The 18,196-nt window shown below is 38.5% G+C and overlaps 1 protein-coding gene across 1 annotated transcript in view; it reads right to left on the reverse strand.

The window, feature by feature from the left end:
* CSMD3 (CUB and Sushi multiple domains 3) overlaps positions 1-11,431 on the reverse strand; it is a 1,271,497-nt gene extending 1,260,066 nt beyond the window's left edge. The window contains exon 1 of the mRNA XM_026454566.1: positions 11,254-11,431. Coding sequence (XP_026310351.1) covers positions 11,254-11,431 — 178 coding nt within the window. The remainder of the gene's footprint in view (positions 1-11,253) is intronic.
* Positions 11,432-18,196: the final 6,765 nt, after the last annotated feature.

Below are 18,196 nucleotides of genomic sequence, written 5' to 3' on the forward strand. Positions count from 1 at the left end.
TTTCTAAGAACTCACAAATTGGCCGTATATAAAAAGTAAAGTCAATATGTCATTTTTGATATTTACTTATTAACATATTAATGAAGACTCCCAAGCTAACACAGATATTAAAGGTTTTCTAGCACTTTTCTAGAAAATTGATCTTAAGGGTTTCTGTTTGACTTTCTTTAAAAAGATTAAACAAATAAAAGAATACTCGAGTACTGGCAGGATATGAAGATGAAAGTTTTTTAAAAAGCTGTAAAAAGAGCCTTGAACATGAATTCAATACAGGTAATTATGAGCCTGTCAGCATTTCTATTACAAACTTCATTTAGAGGTTTTATCATTTCCATAATCTTAAAAACTAGGAAGCTGAAAGTTGGCACACAAATTAGCAGCCTGGATGCAAATTTATTTACACAAAACATTTGAATCAGTTCAGCTGTTTTGATTTAGACATCAGCCAAAAAACCTTAACTCCATATTTCTCCATATATGTGAACACTGAGTAAATATTTTGTCTAGAGTACATAGTTAGGTCACTTAGAGTATGGAGTCAATAAATTCAAGGTAGAGTATGTTTCATCTCCAAAAGAGTCAACTGTATTTTTTTGCCAGTTTTTCTAACTTTGATCCCTTATCTTGCATGTGCAGCCTTTAGCAACACAGAGCTCAATATTAGAAAACGCAGGTAGCTCGGCATAAATTCATTACTGACATTTAGTTGAGATTCAAATTATACTTCTGATAATGGATTCAGAGGAGCCATTTCTGCATAATGAAAATATATAGTTTAAAAACTGAAAACTAAATCACTTCTAAAAATTACAAATTAGCTTAATTTAAAGCTTTCTTTTTTACTTATTGACTAAGTTGATAAACTTCACTGTGGGTGTATCCATTATGTGGCACCTTATATGTTACTTTAGGAGAAAATAAAATAAGAACATTTTTTCCTCAAATATCTTTCAAATCAGATAACTCCCACAATGTAAACAAGGAAAAAAAGATAAAAAGATTTAAAAGAAACAAAACATAGCCTGATATAAAGCTAAAATACATATTTGAGAAATTAGACTAATATCAAATAATATCAAATAACAAAACACAGCTGAAAATTTTATTAAGTAGCTATCAAAGAAGAAACAAATGGCTAATAGGAATGTGAACTAGTTTGGGAAATGTTGTTTTGGTTATCTACCTCTCCCTAAATCATGAAAATGAGATGTCAAGTGAATTTGTGATTTTAAATCTCAATAAAATCAAACAAATATGAACAACAATCAGATGCATTCTAAAATGAAGAACTTGGCTGATGATCAATTTTCAACATTAAATAAAATTTTGGAATGAATAATTGTAGAAAACAGACTTGGAGACAAATTATAAACGTATTTTTATCTGGGACGTTGCCAACCTTGGAGAAATGTACATCTACCTGTTGTAAGATCATATATCAAAACGATTTAAAATAAGAATGGCCTATGAAGAAGTATTAAATGCAATAACTATATCCTATGACTAATACACATGAGGACATTATTAGGATAACTTACTTTTAAAATTAAAGAGACAGGTTAAAATAAAATTTCTGAAATATAACAACAAATAAAGCTTTAATAATGCATGCAGAAAAAGGCTAGTTTATATTCGGAGAGTCTGTAAAGTTTAGAAATGACAAAAGTAATATAATTATATATGAAAATATATTTTATCATCTTTGCAAGAAAATGTAATGCTAAATTTGAGCACTTAAGTATAATTTAATAAAAACATTTTTTCTTTCATAAAGTGATGCATATCGATATTCCCCCCAGGTAATCCTTAAGTTAATCTTTAGATTGCATATGAAATTTCCCATTTGCCTGTATTAATATGTATCTGTGTCTCCTTACACAATTACTTCAAAAAGTCTAGTTTTAATTCTGATCAGGATGTTGGGGTAGGCACAGTGGTCTCTCCTTTCAATGAGCTTTACTCTCATAAACCAATTATGTCTAAGAAAAAGAGAGGCTCATAAACAGTATCAAATACAAGAAAAGTACACTGGACAGGTAAAGACTGCTTTTCACTCTCTAGCTTGGCAAGACATTTCATTTTTCTGGCCTGTCCCCTCTTCTATGTCAAGATACACAGCTACCCCTGAATTTTTAACTAAAGGGCACTTATGGACTGAAGTAAACTTTGTGAATGGAACTTGGATATGCATGTTTCAATTTTGAAAAATATGTATTTGCCCCCACAAATAAATCTAATGTATATTTCCTGCCTAGCAAACACTAGATTCGGGACACTGTGAGAACTTTCATATCCTTTAAATTGTGTAGAGCTGAGTGGAAGATTAAGATACCAAATAAAACAATTTCATTTTTCAATACTTATAATACAATTTTATCAATTATTTTATATGTGAAGTTCATAAATTTATCGGCTTTCATAACTTTTAAATTTTACTCATGAGCTCTCCATTAGGAGCTAACAGTTATAATGTTTACCTCTGTTTTGTCTTACTTAATGTGCTAGTTTTATATTTTATAGTGTCATATTTAACATATGTTTTATCTATGCATTTACTTTGCTTGCTATTATAAAATTAGAAAGTTTCTTTTACATCTATTGTACAGATCATTTAGAGAACAAGCTTAGTCAAGTTAAATGAAAGATGTTGAAAATTACAAAACCAATTAAGTTTTGTGTTATTGTAATTGTGGTATATCTATCTATCTATCTATCTATCTATCTATCTATCTATCTATCTATGTAACCATGACTATTGATCTTAAGCTTTCTCCTAAATTGTATTTTCAGGGGCTCAGTGATTCTCTTAAAAATGAAGAGGTTTAATTGGTAATTTAGTCATTTACATTTTTCTTTTAGATTTTGGTAAGTCTATGGCTTATGAATCTGTTATCCTTTCAGATTTCACCTAACCACTAGCTTACTGTATGATCCTGGCAGATCATTGAACTTTGGACTCAGGAAAATGTGCATTATTTGAAAATGGAGATAATAACCTCTATATAGGAGATAATAGCTATCTCAAAGATACTTACTAGAATTCAATACAGGAAGACAAGGGAGAAAAAAACTTTTTGAGATGTAACGAACACTTTAGCTAAGGGCTTAGCATAAAACATCACACATGAAAAGACACAACAAAGAATTTTATCCTGGTACCATTTCCCAAAACATAAGAATGTCTTCTATCCTCTCTATATAGTAATTCTGATTACTCTGGAGTCAACCAGATAAACTTGTAAAACAGAAAACTATGGCAAAGTCCTTGCTTTTTTAGTTATTTGGGATGTAATAAGTCTACTTTTATGGAGTCTGTTTCCATTTACAAACTTCCTCTCAAAGTGGTATTTGATCATATTTTTTAATATCATAGTTAAAAAAAATCCCCACTATTATTTTAAACACATGACCATTAATATTCCTTTAAAAATTGCTAACATCAAGCAAAGAAAAGCTTCATAATCTTAAACATTACAGACTTAGCTTTTTAAGGGAATCACTCATTACTTTTTATATATTTCAATCATTTTCTGAACATTTCAACTCCTCAAAGAGTAGAATTTATTAACTTCGCAAATTTTACTTCCATATCATAAAATGTCTTTAAAAATATTTCAAATATCAATAAAATTGAGGGTAACCACTTAACACATGGATTGTTCTTATACCATTCATATTTATAAAATGTATTATTGTTTCTTATAGAATTTTGAATGACAATTGTCATATATATATCAAGTGAAAAAATATGCAGATGAAAACGTGACTAGAGAGAATGCATAAATCTCATGTAAATATAACTTAAACATAATAAAACCCATGAAAAACTGAAGATAGAACTATTTATCTAGATTTAAAAGCTTTTAAGTAAGAAATTGTGTACAGATTATAAGAAATAAATAAAAATTCGATTTTAAGTACTGCTCTTCAATGTTCTTTTGAGACATGAAAAAGTCAATACACTGATTTATTTATAGACTTGTAAATCAAGAAATAAATTTTACTGAAGATACAATTAGTTATTTATTTGAAGTGCACATTATATCAGATTTAGAAAAGTTTTTCATTCCATAATTATCTCCTTTTGTCTTCTACCAAATAAGTATCATTTTTAAAATTTTACCACAAACATATAATTACAAATACTAATTGATATATAGTACTGAAATATTAATTTTTCTGATTGACTATCTTCATTGGTGTCATCTGAGCTAACTTTCTAATAAAATTGATAAGGTAAAGTAGAAAAAGAATTGAACATGCACTTGAATGCCCTGTCATCTAGTCTCTGTTCTGGAATTAATGGTCTTTGTAAACTACCACAAATTACTTGTCCTTTCTTGGACAAGTAATTGGCATGTGCGCTTATTGTATAATATATGAGCAGTGAACTAGTTGATATTTAAGGACCTATGAATGTCATGATTTGTGACAAGATGAATGAACAAATTCATGTTAGTACATTAATCAATCACTATTAAAAGAAATCAATATCAGAATGCAAGGGATGAAATCAGCACAGGAGTAGACGTAGCATTTTTTTTCTTTTTTTTTTTTTTTTTTTTTTGAGCTGTGAGTCTGCCCCTTATTCATATAGCCAGCACCAGAAGCAAATGTGTAAAGGTGATAAGCAGCAGTTTCAGAATGTTTCTCAGCTGTATAATAGCCTGGGAACTTAGCCAAAGTGAAATAATAGCTAGTGAGAAGAGGCTACATTTTTATTTACTGTTATGGAAAAGTGAAGGTGGTGGTGTTAGAGATAAAGTGTGAGTTCATACAAGCTTCGCATGTGCATGTTTATTTGAATAATATCAGCAATAGCTACTAGTGCCAAGCACTGGGCTAGGCACGTGATTTATGTCATCTCCCTATAAACTCCCGATATTGTCATGTATTTTTTTTTTTTTTTACAGATAATAAAACTGAAGCTTAGGAAAATTGAATTGCTAGTCTAAAGATAATTGTTGGCAAAAATCATTATTTGACCTTCAGTGGCTCCAGAGCCCTTGCTCTTTCCACTTTACTGTAATGTTGCTCAAATTTTAGAGTGCAATCAGGACTTACCTAGATGACTTGTTAAAACCACCAGTGTCTATGCCCAACTCCCAAAGCATCTGATTCAACAGACCTTATCTGGGAAACTGAGGTATTTTTGTCGCTAAAAAGTGTTTAGAAAATGCTGGTACTACTTGTTGGAGAACACTTTGAAAATCACTGTAGTCCAAACATTTAAGGGCCTGAACTGAATAATGTGGTCATATCTAATGCCACATAATTGTCATTGTTATTTTCCGTCCAACCACAGGTATATAATGCATATGTTAATATAAATTTAGACATTTTAGAGATTTCAAATTAGGTTGCCGGCAGCAAATTATCACTATATAGAAAATATTAATCATTAGGAATCCTTAACCAGCACCAAACAATAGCTTAGCAAAGGGCCTTAGCACATGAAATATATTTGATGGCTGCAAGACTGGGGCCTTAAGAAAAGGAAAGGTGACCATCAGCATTGAGGCTGTGAATACAGGAAGATCTTCAACAAATTGATTTTCTCTGTGATACTTTGAAAAGTGATGTTCCTGAAGAGAATAAGAGCCTCACAAGGGACCTGATTCTTAGAAAACCTTGCAAGCATGGAGGTAGGTATACCCGGAAATACCGTGAATCACTCACCTGCTCACTCTGAGAGCAGAAAGATGAATTTGGTAATCACAGTGTCTGTAATGGCACCATTCACATACTCATCCAAAGTCCAAATCAGTATTTCCACGGTATTCTAAATTATATACTCCTTTGGATTATGAGTAAAGGGAACAGAAGAAAGAGATAGGGAAAAAATAGCTAAAGCTATGTTTTAATATATATGTAGATAAAATAAAATGTTCTTAGACTTTATTTGTATCTTACACATTATTTTCTTAATCTCTTATTTACAACCATTTTATTTCTAATTTTCCAAATCTTGGAACTCAAAGTACAAGATGGAGTATTTTCTCAAATGGTCATGCTGCCTAAAGGAACTGGTGCCTTACCAGGCATATGCTTGGTACTTTCAAATAGACAAAATATTGAAGGTGTTTGATATCCTTAAGCCTTTTCTGAAGCCCCTGATGAGTAAGTAGAAGAGAAACACCCTTTGGAACACATGGAGAAGTATATTTGAAGGGTAAGGAAGTAAACTTTAGTTACTTCCACTTTTTTGCATTTGAGATCTTAGAAAAGCGTTTTAAGGTCAGAGTTTTATTCCCCACACGAGTACAAAGGCATTATTAACTGCACACCTTTCCTACTTTTTTTTAAATCAGCTTTCACTTATGATAGAGTTTTACTGTACTTAGAACCATGTACAGATGACATTTGGTGTCTATTTGTTATTTCATTGTTCTGTAGACACCAAATTTTGTGTTTAGGGAAAAGACGTGTATACTCCAAACCCATTCAGCTACCCCACAAATAGAAATGCTAATTAAGATCATGAACGGTAATAACTACTGGAACGAAGCCTTTGCTCCTGGAGTACTTGATTTATTGAGTAATTCTGCTCTTTTTCTCCTTGAAGGATCTCAAGGGAGCTGGCGTCAGGTTTTCAAGATGCTGAAACCTGCTCCTTAATTATTTCTGCTCACACACTCTTCCAATGAGGGCGTGATGCAGCACCCGCCTCCTCCCCAACCAGATGATTCCGGAAAGTACGGTGCTGCAAAAGGACATTTCAGAGAGCTTTCAACAAGCTAAGTGTCCGGTGAAGTTCAGCTCCGAATACTGTTCAAGTCCTGTCAGTCTGGTAAATTGGGTTAACTTAGCAACTCGGTGGTGCAAAGCCTCCCCAAAGGCAGCACCGCGTTCAGGGAGAAGAGAACCCGCCTCATGCCTGAGCCGATCTTTCTTCCTTTGGTTGTCCTCCTTCATTATTATCCTGCAATGCACAGCAATCCCTGTGTGTACCCCTGTGTCAGCCCCTTAGCTGGCCACTCCAGCGGGGCTGGGAGAAGACCACCTTGGCTACTCAGTGCTGTTTAATTTCTTCTGCCCTCTCCCTTAGAGTCTGACTAAGTCCTTGCAGCACTTGAGCCTGGGGGCTGCCCTCCTGCTGGCCTTTCCCTCCTCGTTGAACGGATCTGGGGGACGGGGACGTTGTAGAGGAGCCACAATCCCCACTCGTTGTTTCCCCAGTGTGCTTTCCGAACTCCCCGAGTGCGTCTTAGATAAGTTATTTGAGTGAGGACAGCGCTGCGGTCCGCCTGGAGAAAGGGAGCTTCCTCCGCACTTCTGTTTCATCGTGACAGCAGTGGTCGCATCACCACTGACCATCTGGAGTCCTGGGAACATTAACGCACTGTTACCCGCCAGGCGTTTCCGCCTAGGACACACTCACACCCACCCTCGGAGCCTCCTAAAGGCTTCTCCGTGTCAATTCACGTGTCCTCCTCCCAGCAACACACACACACACACACGCACACACACGCGCGCGCACACACACACACACATGCACATCAAGAGCCAAGTCAGTCACTCAGTTTCAACCACGGATGGTCCATGAAAAATTCAGGGGGGCTGGTCTTCTTAAAGAAATTAATAAGTATTCCCAGAGGAAATAGATGTGAGGGAGGGGAACCTGTCCAAACTACAGCAGGAGGAGCCCCTGACTCAAACACAAAGGTTGCCTTTCAGTGGGTGTCTCAGTCCTGCTAGTGTTGGGGGAAGGGTTTTGGTAATGGTTTTGGCCAGGTGGGTTTTTGTTTGCTGTTACTGTTTTGAAAAGACATTGATTCCCCTTCCCCTAGTCCCCTTTGTAAAGCTCTCTCAAGCTAAGACAGATCGTTTCCTGATGTGTTGGGAAAGACTGTGGCCTTATGGGCGAGGACTGTGGGTGTCAGTCCCCGGGGACACAAGCGGTGCTGAAAGCTTCGGATATGGCCACCTGGGCGGGCGATGGTAAAAGGTGCTAATGAGCTCCTCTGGCAGCTCTTCCCCCTCATAAGACACCCGCGCCCCTCTGCAGTGGCAACTAACTGCGGGAGATGATGCGATTTCCACTTTTCCAAAAGACCTCTGTGGCAGGAGTGGTGTCTCCTTGGAATCTCAGAGCACAAGCAGAAACGTGGATCCTTCAAGAAGTAGCTCTGGCAAGAATCCTTGGAAAGACGCTCTGGCGTGGGGTGCGCGACAACGCACCCCGTCTCCCACCTGCTGCCTACCCAGAGATCTGTACCTTCGCAGTACCTTCGCTGCACGGTGTGTGTTCCCCTGGGATCCATTGACAAGCAGCGTGGGAAAGCATCCCATGGGTGTCTCTTTACATGGGCGGGATGCTTAAGCACGACTTGGAGATTCACAGTTTCTATCTGGGTGAGACCTAAACAGACACGCTGCAGCTGGAGGCATTTCAGAAACCTCTGCCTGTGTGTGTGTGCATGTGTACGTGTGTGTGGGGTTTGTGGGGGGAAGGAGGGGAGTTCAGTTTGAAATAGGCATGGATCAAGTCTAAGCAGCACCTGTCCTGCCCCACCCGTCAATTTGGTGCCCTCCACAGCCTTTTATTTCACATGATGACAGTGGAAATGAAATGCCAGTTAAAGGTTGTTTTGCTTTTCAGCCCCACCCGAGTGGTTCAGGCCTACTTACCTAAAACCACTTTATACACTCTGAGGCGTTTCCTCCCATTAAGCCTCTTTGTCATTGCTGTTGCACGAAAAGGTGAGATGGTGGAGGGGTGAAAATTATAGGCAGATGGTGGAATTCTCGTGGCTAGACCTGTTCACGTGGAAAACTGCGTGCCTCTGACTTCCTGGACCCTCACGCTAGTCTAGATTAGAACCTGCAAAATCCTTACAACGGTTCCCCAGTCTGAGATTTTCCATGGACCTGACAGTGCAGAAGAAAGTGTAGAAGATAAAAGCGGGCATACACACTGGGGCAAACAACGTTTAAGGCATTGCAGCAATCTTGGCTTTAGGAAAGCCTTGAGACAGGTGAAATTAAAATAAAATGAGGAAAGGGAGAGTAACAAGCAACTATCAAAATTGGCATTATTCGGAGATTGACAGCAGGTCTAAAACATACAGCCTATGCTAGTTTCTCAGAATTTGGGGACTGTATTCCAAGTCTCAAAATGTAGGAGATGCCTTCCAAGTGCCAGATGAGTGACAATGAATAACTTTATTGACACTGAAAAAATGTTTTTTTTTCCGTACAGTTTGTAGAATATTGATTTTTGCACAGGATAAAAGAAGGCTATGACATACTCTTCCTTCTCAACATCTCCAAAGCTAAACCGATTATATCAGTCCAAAGTAAATTAACGCGCCTTTCCTTTCTATCGGCGCATCTCATTCGGAAAATACGGTAGGTGCGGGCAGCGGGAGCTCTAATTGCAGGCGGCGCGGATCAGCATTTGTCAGGCTGGAATGCTCGCCCCGCTTCGGAGACTTCCCTCCCCCTCATCTGCCCCCGAATGTGTTTTGGCTCAACAGGTATCACAGGAAAACTCGCACTTAAACCCTGGTCATCTTCTCACAGGAGCCACCCTTACATTTTTCTGCCAGGGCTGCTGCTGGCTATTCGCGCCTCCCCCACGCGGAGCGCGCGTGTAGCAGGCAGCCCCAGGGCCATCCATTAACCACCAACTCCCAGTGGCAGGCGAACTAAGCATAAATGTGTGGCTCCTCACATGTCGAGCCAGCGACAAAGAAACCTTGTAAGCATCCTGAGCCGCGTTTTGTACATTAGGCAGTGTAGTCGTACCACTTAGGACAAGCTTTTCGGCTCAGAGCTGCTCTGAGGCCCCAGAGGGAAAGGAAAAATCAAGCTGTAAGAAGCAGGTTGGGATTACAAGGCAGTTGCTGCCACAGAGACCGGGGCGACTTCCTGGCATTTTGGGATGTAAATTAAAATTCGAGACATGCCACCCATCATTGGTCATAGTAGAGGGAGAGGTAACCTCTCCAGCTCCCTCCTCCCAAAACATGAATTATCATTTCCACTGAATGCAAATGAGCCGCCTTCCGTGGGGGGACAGCCAGCTGCAAGCTGGACAATAAACTGTTTCATAGAGACGCGGCCCGATTGCGGTTCAGAGAGGCACTCCTTTACAAAGGAAGAAGCGTCCAGTTTGTGTTGACAGCCCTGGCGCGCCTGGGCCAAAACAGCACCCCCTTTCCCGCGATCCCCCGCCCCCCCGCGACACACAGACACCCGGGATTTGAAACTAGCTTCACTGAAAGCGCCATCCATCGCGTCTATTGGAGCTGCCATGAGTATGGAGAGGTGATTGTTCAAAAAATGATGGCATGAGTCATAGACACCTCCTGAGTATTCTTTGCGGCAATTAATGGGCAGCAGGGTGCAGGAGAAGTTGTGGAAGAGAGCTATGGATCTATTTTCTCCCTAAGGACAGCTCTTTTTCCAATGATCCTGACTGTCCCTTGCCTTCCTGCTCGGGAATGCATTTTTACATCTCGTCTACCCCCTCCCCTTGTCTGTGCATGTGACACTCACTCTACCTGTCTGAACGCTGAGACTTGCTGGGGATTTTCTTTTTGGTCGTCAGCTAACGACTTTCCTCCTACCTTCATGCATCCCCTCAGGTGGTCCTTTACACTTCATGGCATTTCAGACCCTTTGAAAGCCTCATTTTTTGCCAAACCTCTACCACAGGTCCTAGGGAAGCTCCCCTACATTTAACATTGCATAGAAGCCCACGTAGAAGTAATTTACATACATATGCATGCAGACATTCATGTTGGTGTGGCAGTGCTTGGAAGATCCCTGTGCCCTCATGCATTTAAAATCAACACATTCCTAGCACGTCGGTAACTTTCTTTCCTGAAAGGGTTAAAAAGCGTTTAGACCAGAGTCTTTAATATAAATATTCCACCCAAAGCATCAACCCCTAGTGATCTGACGAGAAATCAAGGTAATCCTCACCACTAAGAAAAGTCTCGCAGAGGAATTCTGCCTGGATATCCACTAGTTAGAGGCTATACTAACCAACTCACGTATTCGTTTGAGCATACTGCAAGAATATTTATTGAGCACAAGCTCAATCACCGCATTGAACGCCAAATCTGGCAAGCAAAATGCATTTCCTATCTGAGGGGGGGAGAACGAGCTGTGAATCAACTCCTTCTTTAGTATTAACATGATTATTTTATCGGTGCAAATTGCAAAGTAAGCTACCAGCCTCTCTCCATCTACAAGTCAGCCCACCTCCATCCAAAGCGGAGAGGACCCCCACAGCAGACCTACCTTTCACACAAGACACCGTCAATAAAAAGACGAGGTTCCAAAACGTAAATCCACTTTTAATCCCCATTTTCTTCATCAGGCTGAAGTCTAGGCGGCCACATTTAGCGCATCTTCGCGTGCCAGGCTCCCAGGGTTTGGATTCCTTTGCTCGGCTTTCCCCTTTGCGGATCCCTTTCATATTATTCGCGAGCTCCTAATTCCTGCTCCTCAGCCCGGCGCAGTGGAGTAGTTGCTGTTGTTGGTGCGCGGTCACAGCTCGGAGTGAATGGTGTTTCTGGGATACCACAGCAACCTTGACGAGGACTCAACCATCTCTCCAACGGGGGCACAAAGTCTCCGCTACTCTGGATTCTGTCTTTTCTTGTGCGTTTTTTCCCCTCCACCAAAATCTACCCCAATTCTAGCTCGTTATAGCAACCACCAGAAACCACTAGTGAGCCTTTAAAAGCCCAGCTCTGCTCTCTGATAAACTCCACACAATATTTGAAATTAAGGGGCTTGCTTTTTTTTCCCCGAATAGATCAATTCTGCCTGTAAAAGCAGCCCAAGAAATAATATGTTAGTGAGCTCTCCGTTGCAGGCTGCGAATACAGAAGCATGTCAAAGGAATATTTTAATCGGAGGATCTGTGTTGCTTTTGGGGAAACCGTGACGATAATGAATCGGGCTCCATCGATGCCCACGTCGTTATAATGGGACATGTGTTACTACTGTAGTTGCAGTATATTTCAAGCAGGCTTCTCCCATTTATTATCCTGTGATTTAATTGAAAAAGGAAATCACAGAAAATTTTCTCAATAAATTCTTCCTTCACACAGAGAAGAATGTATTTGAACACATGTATTTACATATTCAAATAACTACGTGTAAACCCGTCAGCGGGTTTTTATGATTCGGTAAACGGATTTCATCCATGGCCTGGGCGGGGGTGGGGTGGGGAGGGAAGTCAGTATCGTTTCCTCAAATAGTTCGCCCTTTCATCCTCCCAACCCCCATTTCAGTTGGTGTGTGCCGCAGTTAAACTATCTGTGGTAGTTATCTAGAACGAACCCATTTGCCTTAATTCTGAATCAGTACCAAATATGTAAATAGAAGGTTTCTTTCAAAACGAAAAATGTATGTATCTATACATCTGGATCTGCCTCCCCTTGCCCGCCCCCAGCCCCATGCACCAAGCAAGGGTTAAGATTGCACAAAGGAAGAGTTCTTGCGCCATCTACTGGCCGTCCTCGAGCCGCCGGTTCTTCCTTCGCATGTATAAGGGACCCTGTTTTTCCCATCCCTTGGTGTAGGGGAGCTGTGTCCCCAAGACCAGCAGGTCGTGCTCCTTGATTTTTTTCCACTACTGCCGTGACCCAAATCTTTCAATGAACAAGTTCCTTAGATTAGGCAACTGAAGGACCTTTTCGGGAACCTGGTCCCCTTTCAGCCGTGGGGAGTGCCACAGTGCTAGTTCTGAAACAGGATATTGCTGCTGCCTGTGGCTCCATTTAACTGCCTCAGGCTATGAGAGGCGAGAGCGTCTATCTACAAGGCTTAGTCTAGAGGAGTGCCCAACTTGAGTCTGCAGCTCCACGCACTGTGCACAAATAATGGGTTTGGTCCCGTGCGCCACACTATTACCCTGGCCAGCTTTTGCCCCTTGGCTCGCACTGGAGCTGCCCGCTCAGCAGAGCAAGGCGGTAGCATATGGAGGGAGTTCCGCTCTGGGAAGTGGGCACACTGCGAGTGCCCATAGGTTTGAGTGGCGAGTGAGTTCAATCTGCAGGCATAGGAAGGCTTCTGAGCTCTCGGGGTACGTGGCATTGTGTGTGGATCTGTGATTCTCCCAGTTCGTGTGTGTGTGTGTGTGTGTGTCTACGCGAGCGGGAGCATAAGCGCGCTGTAGTGAGAGGTAAGTGTGCGTGTTTATGAAAGATACAAAGAGTGATTTGCCATGCATGGGTGTTTTCTCAAGTGTATTTTTGCAGCACATATGCGTGTGCATGCCTGTGTGTGTTTGTGTGTTACAGAGGGATTTCTCTCCTGGGTAGGGAGCTGTAGCAAAAGGTAAAAAAGCTGTAGACGCCCAACTGACCTCATTAAATTCAGAGAGATACTTTAAGAGCCCTCAGGCAGAACATTGTCCCTTCTTTTCAGTGCTCTCTTTCATTGTCTGTATATGCAGGTTTGGAAGGGGAGTGGGCGACAAGGTAGGGACTAGATCATGACGGGCAGGACGAACATGGAAAACGACATTAGTCTGCTTAGCCACCTTGGCAGCTGCTCTGGCATTGATTTCAGTCAAGATATCAGTGTGTGGTGTTGCTGCTGTTGCGTATGCTGGGCTGGACCACCAGTTAGAGATGCAAACAGGTCCTTGGACTTAATGAGGATGCTCAACAAAATCCTCCTTATCAAGTTTGCAGAGGTTAGTCACCCCAACTGAATTTACTTTTTATTAAAAGAAACAAAAATACTGGGTTTTGTGCAATATATTTGAACACATAACACATGGCTATAGCTATACATCCATACAGGAGGACCTCATGCCAACAAACAAGCAAACAAAAAGCCCCCAAAAAACCCTTTCTCAAAAGACAGGGTATTTTAACAGTAGTTATTGCGCACAAAGTAAGTAAACTTTGATTAAGAGACCGTAAAGATCACTACTAAGATACCAATTTCTGCTATTTATTTTCAAACACATGGCTAATCCTGTAATCCAATTATCTTTCCCTAAATGAATCCTGCCTATCATTTCATGTAAAGTTGTTAAAAGCTTTATCTAGAATCTCATAATACGTTGAACAATACTATAGTATCTAGTTTCTACAGCTGACAATAAATCACAAATCATTTTCGCCTGTGTCTTCCAGCTTCTGAGACAGGATGGAAAATAATATTTCACAGACAGGAAAAGTTAAGGCATGAGAAGCTAAAGTGGTTTATCCAAAGTCACTATCAGGAGCTTTGGTGTTTAGTCCAACGTGTTTAGTGCTAGATCTCACCAGTCTTTCACGGTGAACATCATCCCCTTTAAGGAAAGATTTCCAAAGGTATTCCAGAAACATACAATTTTCCACCACAATCCTGGGTGAGAATCCTTTAGTTTCTCCAGAAGGGGGGAATAAAAAACAGTGTCTACATTTGGGAGAAAGAAATTATCTATTGTAGCTGATCTGTAGGAAAGCAACACAGCTATACTTTCATTTGTGTAAGACTATTAGAAAGAGATTATGGAAAAAATAGCTAACATAATAGCAAACTTCAGGTGTTTACTGTACATTAGGCATTGTGCTATGTTTACATAGCATATCTTATTCAATCCTCACTACTTTCTGAGACAAGCTCTATAGCTTTCTGAGACAAGCATAACAACTATCCTAGTTTTACAGATGAAAAAAATTGATACACATAGAAGTTAACTATCTTGCCTTGCCTGAAGTAACACATGTAAGAAGAAGTATGAACCTATGGCACCAGATTTCAGAGTTAATATGCTTCCCTACTGTACTATATTTTATGCTGGCTCCCAAAGATGCTTGTTTTGAAATAGTCTAGTAACAAAAACAGTGAATCATTTTTATAGCACATATGATACATAGTTATATAAAAACAATAATTTATAGTTTATAAGTGATAAAATTTTAGAATATATATGTATACATATAAGTAAAAATTTTGTCCTTTTTGCACTTGTCAGTTACTAAAATTTCTCTTCTTTTTTAAAATTTTTATTTACTTCTTGCAGCCTATTGATCTTCCCACATTTAGGTCGTGGCAAAATGTGACTTGGCAAGGATCATCAAGACACAATGATTAAGTACCCTTAAGAGTTTTTAAAAAGAGGTTAAATCAGAAATGCACAAGCTCTTTAAACTAGAAGTACCAGATTTCCATTCCTTTTCAGTTCCTTCCCCAAATACCTATGGAATACAATTAACTTTGATCTTAAAATAGGGCTGAATTGCACTAAAAAAGATAAAATAAGCCTCTCTCCAAAAATTGCCCAGTATTAAACTAGCCCCTTCAACATTTATTTACTATGTTTTATCACCACAGGAACACGATCAAAGATAAATGAATAAAATAATCAAAACAAAATGAGTACACTGAGAAAACACAACATAAAAATGTGTGAAGGGCGTTACCTTTAATTTCAGAAAGAAGTATATACTTTTGACAGCTATAAACTTAGAAAGTGTTTTTTTTTTAATTTATATAATAGATATACAGGTTTACATGGGGATTCTTGCTTAAGTGAAATTTTTTTTATAGAAATGTTCCTGCCTATTAAAACTAAAAATGTTCATTTAGTTTTAATAGGCAGGACTGTAGACACACACACACACACACACACACAAACACGTATTTAATTAAAAGGCTGAAAACCAAATCTGTGGGTCTGTGAGAAAAAAACTAGTTAGAATAAGATAAAATGTTAATGATTACAGATAACCAAGCAGATATTTTCCTGCTCATTTGCAATTTTTATATGGAATTCACTGCCAGGAGAGTAGAGGAAAAAGAGGAACTCATTTTTCTCATTTTTCAATAAATGCTCATTCTTGGATCAGTCATGTCTGACCTCTCCAACTCCTGGGAAATAAAATATTTGAATCTAAATGTTGAATCTGGAATAATGAGGGGATTCTAATTTAAGTATATGCATTACCTTGATTTATAAATGTCCTTATTTGTTGAGGAAAAACGAAGGTAAGAGACCTAGTATTCATGTTAAAGTAATTTTCTTTAAAACAGCAATATTTAAGAAGATAAATTATCAAGCTGGTAGAAGGATCTGTCCTTCCTGCTGTAAATCAGGAACCATTGTAGAGGGGTGGAAACAGGCCTGTTGGAAGAGTTCCTAAGTGTGCCTTCCTAGGAATTCATTTCTCTTATGTCCTGCCTCCTCTTGCAATTTCATTAATACTGAAGCTTATCAGGCATTGCAGTGTTTTTAAGCTTATAACAACATTAAGAATACCAGACTGAAGTTTATATGATAAATAAAGGTAGTAATATTGTATTTTAAAAAACCAGAGAACACAAAAGCCTTCAAACTGGACATTGTATTTATCGCTGTATTCACACAGATGAACTAGATCAATTGACTACAAAAAAAAAAAAAAAAAACACTTATTTTTATGTGAGCCACAAATCTAATAATTTTGCCTACTTTCAAATTTTCTCAACTGTTGCATTCTTAAACTTGGAAAATTTAAAATTACATATATTAAATAGTTTAAGATGAACCATATATGAGCTCTGTTTCCTGAAAGGAGGGATTCATGGTAAATCATTGGGGAGCATTTGGGTAATTATCCTGAAAGACAGCAGATAAGAAGCATAAAGAGATTCTTTAAAGATTTATCCGTTTGTCTTGAGTGTGTTTCACTCTCTTGCTCACTTGGGATTGATATTATGCAACTTGTCTTTGCATAAAAGAATATAAACAATGAGTTAAGCAAAAGGTAGCTTTGCTAAATAATCAATATAATTCAGGTCTCTGTGTTTCATCAGTAATAAAGTTGTGTCACTGACATTATCTGAATAAATCTCAATTCCTGGTATAGCACATCTTTTTTTCATTATTATTTAAACTCACATACACTGTATAGTTATGTAGTATCAGTTTCAAATGTCCTTAAGAATACATAAATAGCCAGGCCCAGTGGCTCACGCCTGTAATCCCAATACACTGGGAGGCCGAGGCAGGCGGATCACCTGAGGTCAGGAGTTCAAGACTAGCCTGGCCAATATGGTGAAACCCCATCTCTACTAAAAATACAAAAATTGCCCAGTGTGGTGGCATGCACCTGTAATCCCAGCTACTCTGGAGGCTGAGGCAGGAGAGTCGCTGGAACCTGAAGGCAGATGTGGTGGTAAGCTGAGATGGTGCCACTGCACTCCAGTCTGGGCAACAGAGTGAGACTCTGTCTCAAAGAAAAAACAAAAAAAAACCCACAAATACTTAGAGAACATACATCAACAATGTTGATTTTATAAGATATAAAATATTTCAAGATTATTATCAAAATGTAGTATATATTTGATTTCACATACAGAGGTTATCATCTAAACAGTTCATTATTATCTTTTAAAAATTTGATACTGTCCTTATTATCTACATATTCTCTGTTACTCTTTAAAATTAATGGAAAATTTTTTAGATAAATGCATATTTCCAAATATTCAGAGCACAATAAAACCATTAATACATTTTATTCTGCATATTTTTAGTCCATCGTAAATTAGGTAGTATGTGTAGGACCTTCTTTCTATTTTGTTTCATTTATCTACTTAAGAATCAGTTTTTTGAAATTTTGTTAACTTGAGAAATCTAAATATCTGCAATAAGTAATTTATAACTGAATGTCAATTCTAGAAACATGCAAGCTTTGTTTTTAAATTATATTTGAACATAATCCCAGAGCCCCAACATAGCAAAACACAGCCCACAGGTAGAACGCAAGAACATTTCCTCTGTGCTTGCAATTTTCTTTCACTCAGAGTAGACTGCTTTGCTGGTGATAAAGCAGAATTCACTAACTTTTTGTAACTTTTAATTGTGATGCTAATTTTCCTAAGTGTTTATAAACTCTTGAATGAAAGGAACCACTGAAAATAATTTGGTTGGATGCTTCACAAATTTAAAGATTTGTATTCACATATATGTGTATTGTACTTGGTTTAAAGCACATTGACTATTGATATTTATTACTGTATAATTTTACCTAATTTTTAAGCTTGTCAAATGATCACTGTCTTTTCATTTTTAAAAATATATCTTAAAAATTATTAAATGTTGAAATATTTCCTAAGATAAGAACACATGAAGCCAAATAAAATAAGCATCCTTTTTTCAGATAGGAAGATAACAGTGACCTTGACTTAAAATGATCATTTTGGCCACCAAAGGAAAGAAAATCAGTGCAGCTGATTTTTGTTTGGCTACACA

The sequence above is a fragment of the Piliocolobus tephrosceles genome, chromosome 7 (genome assembly GCF_002776525.5).
Source record: "Piliocolobus tephrosceles isolate RC106 chromosome 7, ASM277652v3, whole genome shotgun sequence".
NCBI classification, from domain to species: Eukaryota; Metazoa; Chordata; class Mammalia; order Primates; family Cercopithecidae; genus Piliocolobus; species Piliocolobus tephrosceles.